The sequence below is a fragment of the Ammospiza caudacuta genome, chromosome 10 (assembly GCF_027887145.1).
Source record: "Ammospiza caudacuta isolate bAmmCau1 chromosome 10, bAmmCau1.pri, whole genome shotgun sequence".
Lineage (NCBI taxonomy): Eukaryota > Metazoa > Chordata > Aves > Passeriformes > Passerellidae > Ammospiza > Ammospiza caudacuta.
Window position 1 is genome coordinate 15,759,197 of NC_080602.1, and position 19,427 is coordinate 15,778,623.

General features: G+C 36.2%; 1 protein-coding gene across 2 annotated transcripts in view; it reads right to left on the reverse strand.

The window, feature by feature from the left end:
* Positions 1-403: 403 nt before the first annotated feature.
* LOC131562222 (protein unc-13 homolog A-like) overlaps positions 404-19,427 on the reverse strand; it is a 40,350-nt gene continuing 21,326 nt past the window's right edge. For both annotated transcript variants that reach the window (XM_058811816.1, XM_058811815.1), the window contains exons 7-8: positions 8,009-8,075; positions 404-774 (exon numbers count right to left, since the gene is read on the reverse strand). In XM_058811816.1, the coding sequence (XP_058667799.1) occupies positions 511-774; positions 8,009-8,075 (331 nt within the window). In that variant the 3' untranslated portion in view covers positions 404-510. The remainder of the gene's footprint in view (positions 775-8,008; positions 8,076-19,427) is intronic.

Sequence of the window (19,427 nt, forward strand, 5' to 3'; positions counted from 1 at the left end):
TGTACATATACAATATGTATAGAGTTGTTGCAACTTGTTACACAATTCCAGCCAAACTCTGTAGCTTAATGGAGAAAACAATGAAAACCCCCACAAAGAAAACACTCTCACCACCAACCTCAAACCACGCCCCAAACAAAAAACCCAAACCCCAATAGGCAGCTATAAGCCTGCATGGAGAAAGCAGCTATTCTTTGTGCCTATTTCCAGGATTACTTGATCATGACTTTCAGAGATTATTCTTTGAATTCTTAGAAATAAAAGACTGCCCACTGAAAATATTTCAGTAATGTCCATTATTACTTTTGTGTAATGCATTAAATAGCATATTTTAGATATTATTTGACTATTTCTACTCTCTAATGCTTGAATGGTGACAGATGTGAACAGAAAACGACTTGAAGTAGTTTGCATTTCATGATGGATTTCAGCCTGAAAGTTGGAAAAGCTGTCTCTCAACTAATCTATCTTTCTCCTGCACATCACCTCGCCAGTTTGCTTAAGGGATGGTTATATCTCCCCGTTTATCAAAGGAAGGCAATAACTGTCAATTCCGGAATCCCATCCGTCAATTAGGAAGCCGTCTGGCGGGCAGCTCTCGATCGGCGCCGCCGTGCCCCAGGGAAGCGGAGCAGCCGCAGGGCCGCGCCCGGGCCCCGCCGAGCCTGGCGCGGGCTGGCCGCTCCCCGCGCGCCCCCTGCCGGCCGCGCTGCCCCGAAGCCGCCCGAGCGCGGTTCGGTACCTGCTCCTCTCCACAAAGGGTTTTGTTTTGCACTAAGAATGGGAAAGAGAAAATAACTGCTCTTGTATTTCATAATGCACCTGTGAGCTGTTTTAAGTTTTACTTCAGATGACTGTGACAAATGCTTTGAAGATTCTGAATTTAAGAAGGCTAAAGCTACTTCTTATTCCACATGAAAAATTTTCCAGACTTTTTAAAAACCAATTGCTAAGTTTATAAAATTATGCAGTTTAAATTCTATTAATTGAAATAAATCACATTTAAGATTTTTTTAAAATACCAATTAACAGGCAACCAATGTAAAAATGTTTTCCTGCCAGCTACAATTTAATCAAAATTTGGCCCTGATTTCAGACAGAATCATAAAATGGGATCATAGCTGAAAAGCAAATACAGGGGCAAAAGCCCAACAATAACTGAAGAACAAATCAAGAAACACCAATAATTTTTTTTTTTTACCCAGAAGGGAAAAGTGAGTTTTCTCCCCATTCAGATTTATCAGGCACTTAAAGAAGTGTAATGGATTTGAAGTACTAACTTAAGAACAATATACCTTAACTCTGAAATTTAATTCCCCATTGTGTTCTTTCCTTATGACTTTTTTATTCATCATTATTCTCTAGGAATGTCTTCACTCTAGAAACTGTTTTATTTTTTCTTGTCTAAGAAGGTAGAATCCTTGCTAAAATTTTTAAAAATCAAGACTCTGACTCAATTGCCACTTCTCATGTGGGGAAGTGATTTTAGGCTGCCTTTATCTCAAGCCTCCAGTTTTCTCACTCTTACGCTCTGGTTCTCTGCCCCATCCCACTGGGGGAGAATAAATGATCAATTCTCTGGGGTTTAGTTGCCTGCTGGGGTTAAACCACAATAATTGAAACAGAAGTGACAGAGTGGAAGAGTTACAGCATCTCCGGACAATACGGTGCTCAGTCATATACTTAAACTCAAGAATATATTTAACAGTGCTACTGAAGGTGCTAACTAAGAGCCATCTCAAGACTTGTCAGGAGTGGCAGCAGAATAGGAAGATTTAGAAAAAGAGCACACCTCCAAATTCGAAAAAAAAAATTTGGTAGTGAATTAAAACATTCAACCCTGCAAATTTGAAAATAGGTAAAGAGAGGTAGATGACAAGAAAGATCCATACTGATGAAGTAGGAACTCTAAGGCAGATGCTGCAAGCATTTAAGAAAATGAGTGATTTCAACAGTTGTGAAGTCACATCTTTTATAATGCATTGGGAAGCAAGGCAATTTACTCTCCTGGATCTTTTTTCCCCTAGGCCTTCTCCCTCCAGCTACTGCCTGGATTCCATCAATAGAATTCATTAGTTTTTCAGTGTATGACTTGCCACTCTTTGTGCTAGGATTCAGAGTTCATCAGTGCTCCATTCTTGGCTGCTCTCTCGCCTATCTTACATCTCCCACTGAAATGATTGCTGGTTATCCCAGTATTTTTCTCTCCTCACCCTAGGGCCTGCTTCCCTTTTTTGCACTGAGAGGTTCTCTGCCAATCCTCATAACTAACAATCCCAATTCTCTCTAATGGAATGCATTCTCACCTTCACAATCCTATTTATCTTCACTACATTCCAAAAGGCAGCTTTTGCCTCCACAGAAGGGTGCCCATGAAGATCAGTCCAGCTGATTCATACTAACTGGTTCATTTTTCCTGCTTTATGTGAAACATCCGCTGTCACTTGTAAACTTTCTCTGATGGGAACCCTGTTGAGTTTCAGTCTCTGGAAGTATTTTTTTAAGCATTCCATCAAATGCTCACAAAACACTCAATAATTCAATCACAAATGTGCACCAGGAGCTGTATAATTCTATAACACAGCGAATTAGCCACAGGTTAGCAATGAAATCAGTAATAAATAATTTAACATCAGTCTCAAATACAATCTGCAAAATGCTAAATAAAACATGGTTACTTGAAACAGTAGGAAGAGAAAAAAAATGTTACCATGGTGCCCTTTTGAACTCTGAAGCAAAGGAGAGAACTGAAGTTTAATTGTGGAAGAGAGCACATTACATTTGTTTGTTGATTTTCTATGATAATGGTCAAAAGCAAAAGCTTAAATTTTTTTATCCTCTATTGTGAGTCATTATATATCACCTTTCAAAGGGAAAAATGGTGATAATTCTTTTTCTGTGCTTGGCTAACAGAATCCTCAAACAATGATACAGCAGCTCAAAAAGGTTTCTCCTAGGGTCCATAACACTTAATGCCTTCAATTAATTGAAAGAAGCAATTTTCAACTTTCACATAGACTTAAGGCAGGAAGAACAGGGAGTAAAACACAGAATAGCTAAACTCACAATACTGTAGGAAGATCTAAGTTATAAGTCATCAAGTAAATTAACTGTAACTCTGGTCAGATAAAAAGACATATCTGTTTTATTTTCATCACAATTATATCAAATTTTGAAGCAATTTCTCCCTGAGAAACTTTCAGAGGCTGTCATTTCAGAGGGAAAAGGAAAAACAAAGTTCACCTAAAATGATAGGAAATAGAAGAAGCAAAAATCAATTTGTTCAGAATTGCTATGTAACACAATCTTGAAGTTCTGCCTTTATCCTTTTGTCAAAGTAAACTTTCTTAGCACCACTTTCTGAAAGCCTTAAAGGCAACTATGAAGCGATCTTGTGACTATTGGTCCAACTGCCCCACACCAACCTTTCTACCTTCTTCATGTAAACTCAGAGCTCAGACACAAGATAGACAAAATTCCTTATATTATAGAAGTAGGACTGCTTGATGTAACCCATTAGTAATTTTCCTTCACATACTATATGTATTAAAAATTATTTATAAAGCAAAAACATCCCAGAAATTCCTTTAGCTTATCAGGTCTATTGTGATTTTCCTCATGCACCAATTAACATTCAAATAATTTTCAAAACATCTGCAGCTTGGCAAATCTGCACTTATGCTGATCTCATTTAATTGAAAATGCACTTCATTTCTGTTTTCCAATTGTTTATCACTTTTTGTTTAAATATTTAATCCTTGAAATAAGTTCAAAAACTAAAAAAGCAGCTTCTTTGCTGACAGTCATTTCACCCAGTAAAAATGCTGATTGCCACTTGAACATAATAATTACTTTTTAGTTGAATCAGGATGAAAAACATCTATTACTAATACTTTATGAAAAGGAAATAGTTGTTTGTTTCCATTTCAAGACATGCTTGCATTACTTGGAATACAAAAAATTTTTCGAGGGAAAGATTTCTTTTAAAAAGAAAAAAAATCCTTTGGGTCTATTGATATCTTTTAAAGAGAAGTTTGGCACTAATCTCATAGCCCTGTGGCTCCTAAACAAAGAATGATTTCTGCTTTCCCAGCCTTAAATTCCCACTGCTGTCATTGTGTAATATTTGCTTTAGTATTAGTTTATCAAGTTCTGTTTCTGAATAAGACAGTAAATCAATGGAGCTGACAAAATGAAGCTGCTGATAACTTCTCTATTAGTGAGCATTCTCATACTGAGCATCACCACTGCATCCATCATGTAATTCACCACAAATCACAAAGAACAGCATTACAACAATTCACAGTGACTATTTAATTCTACCTAATATTTTTTAAATTTTGGAACACACCAATATATTTAATTTATTGAATAATTAGTTAGCTATGGATATGTTGTGCTCATTGTGCAGTCAGGAATAATATATGTCAGGAAGATTTACCAAGGCAGATCTGTGCCACTCTCACTGCTGATCTCCAGATTATAAAACCACTCAATACAGTGCCACTATGTCACTGATTTTGTCTCCAACACTCACCGTTGTCAATAAATAAAGCTGTGGAATGATACAAAGGGTAACTTACATGAGTACTATCCTGCTTAATGTTAGCCTTATGGATGAATTACTATGCTTTGTATTTGAAAAAAAAGCATATCCATCTCAGAGAGGTGACATTTATTTATTCTAATATATTTCAGCAGCAAAACAGTCTCTACTTCACTAAGGATTAGTAGCTAGAGATATAATCAAAGTGACACATACAGCTGGGGTAGGAGGGGGGAGAGGGGAAAACCCATTTGATTGTACTCATGGCTGACACTGAGTTACAAGAAAAAAAACTCTCCCAGTGCATCATTTCATAATTGTTGTCAGTACTTCATAGCACTTATTTCAAAGCTGTTAGAAAACTAAGGCAAATAATAAAAGCCTCAATGTTCCTGGAATACAGTGAACATGAAACTGAAAACCAGACACTGGGATGGGATTATTTTAAAAGAATTGTGGTTTTGATTTTTTTTAATCAATCAGCAGAAGCACAATTAGAGGATCCTATCTAGTTTTGCACTGTCTTTTAAAAAGCTATTAAATTCTATATTTATATTAAGTGTTATTTATGTTAAGTTTTACCTCAAATTCTCAATTTCTCCCCCTTCTCAGAGAGAGGAAGGATTTCCCTAAAGCTTTTATTTTAGTACTTTTAGATCTTATGTATTGAAGAAGGCTTAACTATTACTATTTCAAATATGCACCAAGGCAATTCATTATCTAAAAAGAAACAGTCTCCAAAACAGTTTGGCACTTTTCCTATCTAGTCAATGTTTGAGTAAATATTCATCAGCTACAATGCCTCTGGTAAACCACTGGGCTGTCATCTCATATTTGATCAGAATAGCTTATTTCAATTTCGTATTTACATAGATTATCATTAAAAGCATACATTCCAAATATTATTACTGGAAGCCAAGCCACAAATATATTTTCTATCACAGTAAGAATTCATGTTTGTTTCACCTGTGAGGAAATACCTGAAGGCCATCAACCTGAACAAACTACATTCCCCCTGCCCCTGTTCCAAGCTAAAGCCACTTCCCTAAACCTCCAAGAATAGTTCAAAAACCCCCAAAATTGTTATTTCTCTGTTCTTAAAAGCTTCCAGGGACTGGTTCCCTACCTAAGCCTGCTTTGATGCCTAAAAATCTCCCTCATGGTTACTAAAGGTTGTTATTTATTTTTCCAGTTCCTTACGGCTAGAGACAGTTCTGTCCATGTGGTTGTATTTTACAGCAGTTCCCTAAAGAAAGAGATTGCTTTTTGTGGAATACTACTTTATTTATCTGTTTGCATGCCTCCATTATGAGCCTATGCGAGTAACGTATCTTCTCCAAACTACGTCAGGATTTTTTAGTCTTCTGATTTTGTTGTGCTGCATAGGATTTCCTTTTACTGATGGCCTTTTAAAGCCCCAATAATATTTTCAAGTGTAAAGTTTATTTTGATTAGGCATTGGCAGAGACTCATCCTTCATACATCTCAGAGTTTCTGGGCAAACAATGGCACTTAATATCACCTCAATTGTGCTAAATCAATGCTGAGATAATACCAATGTACTGTTTCTGAAAACCAGTTTATCTTCAGAGAGAAAAGACAAAGCAAGAAGTCCAAGGCAACCCACAAGGTTGAAGCATAAAGAACTAAAGACAATTGCATTTCAGGGACAATAACTTTATTAGAAGAAAAACCTTATCTAAATTAATTTGTCATGAAATAAAATGAAATAATTACTCCAGAATTAAATTAGCCTTTTAAATACTTATAGAAATTTCCCTCCTCAAAAAGAGTTTCACATGAGGTATGTGCTTACATCTCCCATCCACCTGATCGTCAAATTGTTAAAAGTTGCACAATAACTTTGCCAACACCTTTCAGCCCCATACTGATGCTAGATGAGCTGCTGAGCAATCTGCTCTTATTTCAGTGCACCAAGATATTTTGACTACTTTGCTACAGAAAACAACTTAATGGCACAGTGACAGCCCAAGATTCCAGCTAATGCATATTAACTTGCTTACTTTACCATCTGCTAATTCCTGACCTCAAAATTACTTTGAGGAACAGAATTGTATTTCTTCCTACTGCTACTATTGCTTTACTCAAACACTTTTTAACATCTGAGCAAAATTCAGCTGATTCATCATGTCAAAGTTGCTGACTGTATAGCATTAGTTACTTGGTTTTAAACTCAGAAATAACTTTATCCTACTGCCTAGGCAATTAAGCAGACACTGAAGGAAAACTCCTCGCAGAAGAATTTATCTTAAGGCTATTGCAGCCTCTGTCTGCAAGAAAAAACTGGACTATTTGACCTGTCTGACCATTATGTTTGGTTAGACACCAGGATTTTTCCTGCCTGTCTCCTTCCTGAGCTACCACTGGCAGAAAAAAGGGAAACATCAAACAAGTGACAGAACTGGATGCAGAAACTGAGATCACGTGTATCAGGTAAGTACTCTTCCCACACTATCCCAGTAGAAACAGATTTCCCCCTATGACTCTTTTCACACAGGCACAGTCTATGGATTATCATAAAGACAAGAGAACTCAGTGAAAAAGAAATAGGACTTGGTCCCCAAAGAGCAGGAAAAAAACAGCTCAAAATGAACTGATGAAGCTGTATTTTAGATGGGGTTTGACTCATATTTACACTAAGCAAGTTTGGCTGTGCCATTAAAGCACAGAAGAGACATTTTACAGCACACCACCTGAGAATAAGCAGTGTTTCCAAAAGGCCTACACACAAATGAAACAGGAAGTCTGTGACTCTTCAGTTTCTCACAGGTACACACCAAAGACAGTTGCTGTGATTCTCAGAAGTTATCAACAATAGTTTTGCCCTACAGTCTATGCAGGAAGACTGGGCAAAAGCTAACAACATGTGAATTCCCAATGACTGATGTGAGGTAGTGGTTTGCAGTTTAACAGCAACAGTGAGAAAGAAAATACTTGGTCTTTTATATGGTCAATAACAACACCAAATGTTCATGTTAATTTCCCTTAATTATTACAACTAATAAAAAAATCCATGTTGAGGCAGTGATATCAGTAGAATTTACAAGTTTTTTTTCTGGGAGAAAATGTTCTTCAAACAATTTTTATTAATTATCAATGAAGTACTGATCTTCCTAAGTAACAAAAATTATTTAGACACAGATGTGTGATGTTATGGTATCTGGATTAATATGCAATACCTGTAAGATGGCCAAACTGCAATCACTCCTCTGAGACTAAAGAAAGGCTCAAACTCTCACCATTTTTGTGCTTCAGAATAAAAAAATCCTGAGGCGACAGAATGGCACAGATTTAAGCACCAATGGAAGAAATTGTCTCAACTACCAGAAACTTGGCAGTCACATCCTCAGGTCCTGCTTACATGAATTCAAATTCTCCTTGACACTCAAAAATTTTATTAAATTACAGTGATACATCAGTAGTTTTAAGAGTCATTCTTACCTTCTGGATAGCCCTGGCCCATCTTGCTCTTGCAAAATTACCTCCATTACCTTGGTCTGTATTTCTCCTGAAGAAAAGTAGGGAAAAAAAAGAAGTACTCAGAACAGAAAAGTAAGAAAATAAATAATTAAAAGAAATCTGATAAACCTATGGATGAGTGGATCAAAGTCAGACCCATCACTAACTCACAATGTCATCTTTGTATTACAGGGGTTTCCACTAAAGCTAAGAGTTTACTGGCTTGAAAAGACACAATCCCTGCTCCTTGTATAATCAAGGTGTAAAAGAACATTAGCAAAGGAATACATTTCCCAGTTACAGTGGCTCATAAACCAGGATTACAAAGTCTTTAACGTCAAATAGCAGGAGGAGAGGCAGAAAACAACTACAAAATCCAAACCACCAAGACAGTGAAAAAAAAGGAAACCTATGAATTTCCTCAGTAAAGGCCTTTCACCTATCCTTGTGAGGCAGAGACACTGTCACCAAGTCTTTGCCTACTGCACCTAAGGAGTTATTGAGAAGCCAAATAACAAAAACAATACTCCCTCCACTCCAAAAGTACCACCAGGCAAAAACTAACATTTACTCCAACCAACCTTTGAAATACAATCTGTTGCATATTTGGCTGCCCTCACACAGAAGTTGCACACTTGCACAGGCCAATTATAACTAGGGCTCATTATTCAGCTATTTCACCACACCTGTGGAGAATGTTGGTTCAAACTGAAAAATACTAATGCCATTAATGGCTGTTAAGCACAGGTTAAAATAATTAGTGTGGACTCCACCACACCTGCAAGATTCTAAAGTCATTCAAAAGCCACTACCTTGTACAATACCAGTAAAGTTGCAGAATAAAAATTATACAGTAAAATTCTACACATAAAATTTACAGAGGACAGTAGAAGACTGTTTACTAAGTGAAGTTTGTGCAGTATATTTATATTTTACATCAGTGCCATCCCTTGGTCTACACATTACTATTTAATTATCTTGGACTTTTGGAACAGTGCTCTTTTATTTGAGGAGAAAAATGTTCCCTCTGATATGCACAGCTGAGTGCACATGATGCAAACTAAGTATGAAGAGGCTTTCCTTCTTCTGCCCTCATCTCTGAAGCTGCATGTTTGCTGGTCCAGCCTTTTTGCTCTCCACAACCGGCTTTTGTTTTCAGGTAAATCAACCAAGTGATACTAGTAATTGGTCTGCCCCACCCTGCAGTTGTTAACTAGACTGGAAATACTGGGTAATAATTAACGTTAGGGATTACCAGGGTAATTAACCTCAAGGTCAGATTGAGATTGGGTTGTCAGCACTGATTCAGAGGGAACAGAGAGAAACAGCTTTCTCTGCCTTAACTAAAAGTAAGTAGGGAAAAGAGTATTCTTAAGTTTTGAGGCATAATGTAGAGAGGGGGACAAAAACTGGTTTAACTGGTTTGCAGTACTTTTAGGAAGTCACCAATCTCTGATCAGGCTGCTGAGCAGAGCAGTCAGATCAGGTAGTTGAATACACTACTTATGCCACTTAGAAACTCAGCACAGACACAGCAAGGAACTGTTTCTACTTGTCCACTTCCTGCTGACACAGTGATGAGTCCAGTTTGGACAATTGGTTGTTAATGCTCTATTCAGATTTAGTGAAAGTAATTAGTTACCTGGCAGAAAAATGCTTTATCAATACCAAACAAAGCTTCTGATGACATGTGCTTTACAGGAATCCCAACTAAGAAAGCCCACCAGATACTGCTGGGAATCACCTGTCCTGCTAACTGAACTGCCACAAGGAACATATGTGCCAGGCAAATGCATTGCTATTAATTTTTTGAAACAACACAAACAGCAGATTAGGGAACTTCACAGAAACATTAAGCCAGAAAACAAGGGAATTGTATCTGATAATTAGAAGAGCATAAAATTCCCAGTGACTGAACAACAAAAACTTTAAAAACAAATGACAAATGCCTTAAAGAGTGCCTGAAAATACTGATTCACCACCCCTACAACATAATGCCCAGCTGTGCTCTCTGATGCTGTGCAGGCCACAAGAACAAGATGAGGAGAACTACAAGAGACACCTCAGGAGCAGTACAGCAATATTCAGATCTGGTCAGCTCAGCAAGAAGCCCAGGTCAAAGTTCTGATGCACTTTGCATCAAACTCAGCAGGCTTTCACATCTCTTAGCCAGAAGGATCAAAATAACCAATCTCGCAGTTGTTTACCAACCAATGACAGGTATGTGCAAAGGAATGCACAGGCTAGATAAACACAAGGGCTCTTCAGTCTGGTTTATCAAAAGCTAAAGATTTTTAACAGAAAACAAAAGTTACACTGGCACTTTTATTTAATAGATGTTTTCCCTCTTAATTTTGCTGGCCAAATACATTAAAATTGCTTTAGCATTGGCAGTGATGATTTGCATTTTCATGGTATCTCTTGTAAAATTAATCTCACTACAGACTTCATTGTAAGGCAGTTAATTATAGAGCAGTTGTAGTGTGGCCACATACAGACAAAAAATGACATCCTCTGAACGCTTATTTGTATGTAATAGGCAATCCTGAACATCTGCATTAATTTCCAAGTATTCATCACTGAAGTCAATTTCATCAGCTTTGAATATAACTGAAACAAACTGTGGAAGAAAAATTGAAATAATTACATTCTATTATGACATTTTTATTTGGCAATTTCCACTCCCCACTGGCAACAGCCAGGCTGAAACTAAAATAATGTGCTTAAATCAATCTCCAATGGACATATCAAGTAGAGTTATACTTGGATAGTACACTGCCACAAAAAAATTCAGGGTTTTTTTGCATTAAATGTGCTTTCCAGAATATTCTAGTAATGGTCATTCTTGTACAAATCTGTGATAAGGCTGATAATTTTGAGTTTTATGCATTCTTTTATAGCTCAGGAGGGGGATAGAAAAGAATACAAAATGATGAATATCAGCTTCTCTGATTTTTAGAATACAAGAATGGTATTTCAAGCGTATCATTTCCAGTACTGTAACTTTTGTAACATGCACAACATTGGAAGTAAGTCTGTAACATACCCCCAAACACTTCTGTGAGGATTTACACACTTGTTGCTAATTTAGACTGCAGCAGCACAAGTTCTATGGGAACATTTGTTGGTGCAGTTGCTACCACGGTCTTGCACACCAGGCTAAAGCCACATGAGCAATATTCCATACACCTGAGCTACAAAAGCCTGTCCTTGTTCCAGCACTGGTCATTAGCTGAAGCTGATTGCACTGAAATAGTTTCCAGCTGAAAACAAGGAGGTTTACAACACTAGCTTTCACCTCAATTCATGCACTTGGTAGAAGGGCACACTATTCTTACTGGAAGATATGTCTGGGATATGGAACTATAGAAATGGTATCCTGTCAAGGGTTATTAGACTATAAAACTGTAATTCAATTTTAAAAATTTTATAGGCCTCAATTATACAGTATAGAAAAAAGAATAATTATAACATTAAAAAGCTGTGCAGTCTGGTAAAACACTAAGAACTGTAGGCAGTACTCGTCCATCTTCGCTATAATCACATTTATAGGAAATTAATGATGTGGTAAAATTGCAAAGCAAAATTAAGTGATCTAGGCATTCCACAGTTAACTAGGTGACAGTGAGACTTACTTTTTTTAGGTCTTACATAGATTAATACAATTTAGTATCATCCAACTGCCTCATATAGCTATTTTGGTGTGTTAGTGGCAAAAGAAAGCAAAGTTTCCTCCAAGATACTACTTCTGGTAGCACTGAATCCACATCGCTACACTGGTTCCCTTTCACAGATGTTCAAGTTGCTCTTGAAAATTTATTTTTTAAACTAACAGAGCAGATAACAAAACTTACTATAGGTCAGCAACCAGTCATTCATGCCTACAGTAAAATTTTAGTGTTAAATCTGAGCACACATTTTTCTTTTTGTTTTGCTTTCTTATTGTCTAAAATAGTAAGTTTCCATAGCTATATTATCATCTTCAATCATACATTTATATTACTGCTTTCACTTAAAACAATTTACAGTTCTGAGTTCTTGAAACTAAAATTACAATTAAGAGTTCCTAGTTTCTTTGGGACAAGGTACTAAATTTTATAAGTCTGAATTTTGAGAACATTACAACAGTAACAAAATAACACTTCTAGATTTCTTAGAGATAACCTTGTTTAAGTGCCTAAAACACATAATACAGCAATAACATCTGTTTTCTAGCCATTCAGATTAAAAAATTTAGCAACGCATGAACAGAAACTAAAATATGCTTGCATATCGCCTTTAGTTCAGTTTTCCTTCCAGCCCTCTTTTACAGGTTACTTACCTAATCATTAAGAATTTAAGTCTTTTATAAGAGCTACAACTTTTGACCCACCTATAGAGCAAATTAAAAAAGCCTGAAGGTATGCATTAACCCTCATAACAGAACTCTCACTTTCTCCCATTTCAAATTTTTCCTCCAGTTCTTCACAATATTTTCATAGGCATAATTCACATTGATATTGATCTTTCTGTGTTCCTGAAGAAAGAGATCTGTTCCTGCCTGCTTTTAGAAATACCCCTGAGCCAAGTCTGCACAGCTGCTAAAGCTAAGCCATCAATTACTGCAGCCTGACCACCACTCCCCTCCATGTGCACAATTAACAATTTGGTGCACGGAAAGTACCTCCCTCTCCCTTTTGTCTTTTGACTCCTTAGATAGGTCTGAAGTCTGACCATAGAATGACTTGTTGAAGGGATGCTGCTGTCTCTGCTAAAACTGATTCAGAAAGTCCCAGCTTGCTTTAACAGGTACTTTGCAGTAATATTATTTTAGTGTTCTGACTTACAATATCACCTAAAAAGATTCTTTTCCATCACAGATAGAGAAATAGGAAACTCCTCTGTGTAGCTGAGAATGAGGACTGCAAAAAGGAACGAATAACTATTTCATTTTAGGCCACTTCAAATGTTTCAACTTCAAAATATATAGAGGCAATTTGGATTTAACACAGTGGGATTTTCTTGTTATCTGATTAACTATTATTCCCAAACATTAATATATCCCTTTCTTCAAAGATTGGGTTTGTAAGATAGGGTGATATCCTGTTTTCTTTATGATAGGATGAATTTATTCAATTCTATTAAACCATTGTCTAAAGGACCACTATAACTACAGTAATCAATACCTAAACATTTAAAATTGCAATTCTTACCACTCAGAGCTATGAACTGGATTGTAAACTGTCATTTAGATCTATCAAAACTACAGCTTGTGATACTCATCTTGTACACCTAATGCAGTGCCAGTAGATAACTCATCTTTCCCCCTATGTTGCCATGGAACAGAAGTTTTGGAGAAAGATTCCATTTTTTACGGCCTGCCAGGACAGTAAATCAACATTTTACAAAGTAACTTCCAGGTTTTTCTGATGGATTTAGAGGTACTAAAGGCAATGCTGCTACCTGACAAACCCCTACAAGATATACTATCTCCTCAGTTCTGCAGTAGCTACATTAGTGATTTCCAAACTGCAAGATGTTTATCTGAACAAAAGGAACATGCAATTAGGACAGAAACTGATTGACAAGACCAAAGGCTATGGCAGGAGACAGGTGACACAAGGAAACACATGTTGATGTGAATAAGACATTATCAAGACATTGTTCTGCTGTCCACTGAAGGTGCAGCTTTTAATCAATCTTGAATCTGTCAAAGTGTCATCTTGGATTGTTCCCAGAAAGCAAACAATGTCTATCTGACACTTAGGGAAACTCAGTGAATTTCTCCAGATTTTGCTTGGATTTGCCACTATGCAGCTATTTGAATTTCTTGCTTATTTCAATACTGTATCATTAATTCTTTTTTTCCTCTAATATACCCAACTCAAAAAACAAAAGTATCTATTTTTTTCCCTAATATATACTGGAAAGGCATATTTCTTCAATCAACTAAACTCAGTTTTCTCCTACAGCATCTCTCTATTCATAACCAATGCCTAATATTTCAATTTTATTAAAAAGCCATTAAAATCAGTATTATAAAAGTATTTGATTGAATATGCATGCAATAAACAAACAAAATAAATTGCTATGCAAGTATAATAAACTAATTCCAGTGAAGTTCACCCTGCTTCTGAATAGAATGGTATCTTTCAGGGTAGCAGTGTATAGATGAAATATGACACAGCTGTAGGAGCCCAACCAAAGTTTTCATAAACTTTTGCTGCTTTTCCAACAACTCTCTTTTCTCTCTTTGTGTAGCTCTTTATGTAGAGTTCTTATGCTCCCCCCTGAAACGGCTGTTGTTTTTAGAGTTCAAGTCATACAGAGAAAGGGAATTTCTCTGCAGAAGAATTGATATCTGACAACTATTTTAGCTTTTCTATAAATGAACAAATTTTCTAGTAGTTTCAAGGGAATACTTCCACAGAGATTGAATATTTTCAATCTTTTACACACAGCTATAAGCATTAATTAGATAAACTAGTTTCCAGAACAACAAGGTTACCTTAAAAATTTACTATTATGTAAGGTCTAAGTAAAATGTGTCAAGCTTTATAGCAGGTAAACCTTTTGGGAACCCAAGATAACTGCAGAACAGTTATAGACTTATTACAGTTACATGATATCAGAAACCTCTAAGAAGGCATAGAACTTAATCTAGGTAAAAGAAAACTTCAAAAGTCTTTCGTGTTCCTTTCAAGCCTAAGGAGTTTATAATGAATAATGTTACATTACACAGAATCTCAGGGAGCCTCATAATGACTTCTCATTTATTATGAAAAGTTGTCACCATAGCAAACAACACAAAACTATGAATATTAATAAGGGAGCCAATTAAAGCTCAGTATCAGCTCATATTAGGATGCAAAACAATCATCAGAACACTCCCAATAACCACAAACAAAACCGACTCTTGTGAAAAGACTGAAAGGTAAAGAACCTTATAAGATCTGATAACTGGAAGAAGCAAAACAGTATGGACTGGTGGGGATGGATACTGGAAGAAACCAAGAGCAATTTCTGTTATGTGCCAAAGATATTTGCATTTTATTTTAGTGTGTAATCCATTTTATAATTGGGTTTTGTAGGTTATTTCATATATACAGCAGGACATAAAATTTGGCTGTATATTTTGTGCTAGAGCTAGATACTATTCCTCCTTTATTGGAAGTTTTTCCAAGATTGTCTCATTCCTATATTGGAATACTGGCTCAAGCACAGCTCTGCCTATGTACCCACTGAGCAGGAGCTCCAGTCCTGGAGTCAGTGCAGACATGAATCTGACCCTGCTGTGCTGTTATGGACCTGCCTGGTGCTCACTGCTGTGCCCTGCCCTGGCTGCACCTCTGGCCCTGACCCCGAGCTCCAGGAATCGCCAGTTTGGCCTCGGAGCTGTTCCATCAGCACAGGCTGAGCACTGTTGTTGACCCTCGCTGCCATTCCCAGGCTTGCCTGGGGTACTGGGCTGGGGCACTGCCTGCCCTGGCCCTGCCCTGTTAGCCTGCCTCACTGCCCCTCCCTTGGGAGCAGCAGCTCATCCTCACTTACCTACAGCCTCAATCCTGCACATTTGTACAAACCCACCTAGGGATGAAGAGTCTAGCTTTCAGATGTGCCACAAAGATTGGACTCTTAGGTGCATACTTCATAATTACTAAAAAACATCAAATAGATTGTACCAAGAACTTCAGGATGTTAGTTAAAGCATTAGACTTGAAAACCAGTCAAACAAAAATAACTTACCAAAATCTATTTGGGATAACTTTAGGAAAGAAAATGTACATCAACATGTCACATCAGCTCACCATCACTTACTTGTTCTAAACTGCAAATTGCCTTGCAAAATAAATCTGTTTGCTTCCATACTACAATTCCTAACAATTTCATATGCACTTAATTGGGGTTTTTTTCTGACACAAATCTTCAATTCCCTAATTTTTTCTCAGTTATCTCAGTGTCCTTTTTCTCAATCTCTTTCAAGTAAAATATTTTCTCTATATATTGAGAACTTCTAACTTACCTTGTTTTCCACTTTTTTACTCAAAAAATTTTAGAATATACTAATTAAATGGGTAACAATTGTAAATTGTAAAAAAGCCCATAAAAATTGATTGAACTTGAAATTCACTGTATATATGAGATTTAGCATTCTCCATCCCCAATTTTAAATTTTGTTTATATTTCCTCTGCTGTACAGAGTTACTGTAAGAGTCTTGAAAATTATTTAGAAACATTTTTTCAAAATCGTCTTTTAAAGTACTACTTTTAATCAAGGGCAATAGTTTTAGGCCACAGAAGATGTGAAGGAAACACATTTGAGAGAGGCAAGAGGGTGGAACTGAAATAGGAAAGGGCAGCAGAGCAGGAAGGATCATCAATAAGCATGTGAGTTTGAGTGACAGATGAGAATTAAGCCTGGGGTACAGTGGAATGAACTCGCAGCACTGTGCTGGTACACAAAGGGTTTAATTTTACATAAGACTTTCATTGAAAAGATCTGCATTACTGTAATTACATAAATTAATAACATTTATTTACAGTTTTAAATTACTTATTTATTATACAAGAGTAAACATCACCTCAAGCTGAATACCTTCCTACCCACACTGCTTTCTGTAACTCAAGCAGAACAAAGCTGTCCAGGAGGCCAAAGAGCTCAGAGGAATGATCTTTAATATGTGAAAATAGCTCAGACTCAGGGAAGCCTCTTGGTTCATGGGTTTTGATATAAACAACTCTTTTACCTTGCTTTTGGAACACACAAGTGTTTAGAGAACAGCCTATGAATAATAATTAAATGCAAAACCACCAATCACTAATTATAATGTCAATGTCTTTCTATATTTTGAAAATAATCTGCCAGTTCTGAAAGCTGGGAACCAGGGGATATTCATAGCCAAAAGCCTTGCATGTGATAGACATCTTTTGTTAAATGCCTCTTTTTTTCTTTTGGACCTTATTTGTTTTGGCAGCAAATAAGAAGCAATACCTTGTTATAGAAAATCAGTTATGCTTACCTATTCTGTAATTTAAATTTGAGGACACTCTTACTGAATGATCACCACAGAAAAATGTATATATTCAGAAAACTATCTGTTTAAACAGACGGGTATGCATGGAAATATGGCTTTTGTTTAAGGAGTTCATTACCTGTAGCCAAGAGGTGGAGGTGGAAATTTTCATGATTTAGAAATAATTTTATGCTTGTCTATCATTTTTTCTGTTATCTAGGCATGAATAATGAAACAAATCACTGGAAAAATGGCTGTAAACTGATCACCTCAAATTAATGTAGACCTCAGCAATTGTTTGCTTCTCTCTCTATGGAAAACCAGGAAAGATTAATTACATTTTTAAGAGGCCATTTAATGCCCATGACATTTCAAGCACTAAGAAACTTCTAATACTATCACATTGAAGCTTTCTTTTCCGTTTTCATCCATTTGAAAATAAACATGCATTCTACTGTCACAAATCACTATGTTAGTTAATATCAGTATAATGATTATATAAAAATCAACTTTGCTAGTGGCTGCAGATCATGAAGTCAAATTTTAGCAATATAACTCATTTTAACACAGCAGTTACAGTACCCAAGCCATTAGAAAAGAGGAAGCACTGATCAAGCCAAACACTTTAGAACAAGATACTCAACCCCAAATTTGTCAATACAATCTATGTAGGTCTGGTAATGTTTTGTGGGCAGCATATCCCTTCCTGTGTAGGTATACATCACATCCATTCACTTGCTATGAAGGCAGAAATATAATAAACCATATATGTTTATTTCTGTCTAAAGAATGGATTTTTAGTTGCCTTTTTTTTAATGTAATATTTTTCCTCTTTGTTCAATGATTGTTTTACAGCTCTACAGAGAAAACAAGTATCACAGGACAAATCAATATTTTAAAAAGAAAGATCCTTGTCCCTGTTTTTGTATTTCCCTAGGTTTTGGGTTTAGTTGGTTGCTTTTAAAAGAAATATTTGCTCCACTTTGCTTGTTTTGGAAATTCCCCTAATCAATTTTATGCTGTTTGTTTTAGTTTATGCTTAACAGGTATATCTGTACATTTCTGGCTGTTCTGGCTATACAGCAATATTATTTCTACCTCAGTAGTACCAGAGATTAACCATGAAATTATTTTTCCTACAAGTAGTAGCATTCAGCACTGAATACTAATAATGCATAAAGTGTGAACAAATTGATTTATCCTATTGCTACTACGGAGAGGTGCAATGAAGTATACAATAAATAATTGATTGCTGATTTTTAAAAATTCAGTGATTCACTCATTAATTACATTATAGAAAAACTCAGATGATTTATGGGTTTTGGGGTATTTTTTACTAATATTTTCCCCTTCTCTTTTGGTCTTTTTTTCTAAGCCTCTAGGGAAAAAATATTGCTCCAATAAGAGGTTACTTAATTTACCACAACCTTCAAATTTTGATTTAGCGAGCTTTTGCTTTATGGGAAAATGTTACTCAGTTACACTTAGTCATTAGTCTACACCCAAAGTCATTAGCCAAAAACATGATTTATGTACATAACCAAAGAACTGATGAATAATATCAGTCTAAAAAAACACTTAAGGAAGAAATTTGGAATATATTAATACTTAAATATTTACAGGACAGTTAATTTTAGTGCTTAATGCAGTTATTCAAAAGAAATAGTCTCATCCACATGCCAGGTTTTCTGTATAAATGCAGTTATTTGGAATAAATACACATCTAAGTTTTAAAATAATATTTCTGTTCAGAATCTTTGAAAATACCTATAAATATAAGACAAAATACCTATAAATATAGATAAAAACTTTTCATCTAAAAATAATAGTTTAGTGCTGACTCTCAATTTAGTATTATAAAAGCTCATTGAATTTCAATACAATTATTTGGTACAAAGAGGGTAAAGAATTCCATAGTCAGACTGGGTTAGCTTCTTTTGGTTTAGCTTAACCTGCTCAGAGGCTCAGATCTTTGCTGAAAATGACACGTCAGCACAGATGATATGCTAATGACTGGACATGTGCTTAGAACAACACAGAGAAACAGCTCTTGAGTGCTGCCATTACTGACAGCTCTCACCCTGAGGAAGCACTTGTACTTCTGTGTAAATACCCTGCAAGGGCTGACTGGGAAATGTAAATGGTGAGGCTGACAGGCACCCAAGCAACGCTGTGGCACCCTGGCCACGTGCAGTCCCTAACTGCCTCCTTGAGTTTGAGCTTTTTGTAGATTCTAATTTCCTAATTTTGTGTAGAAGTTACATGCTCCAGGACCCTGCTTTTTTAAAGTATGCGTGAAAAGGTGGTTTAAGGGCATCAAGATGTTATTGCCTCAGAGAATACTTAACAACGTATTAGTTTTCATTGTATTTTCTCTCATGTTTGAGCTTATTTTCTAGTACCACTGC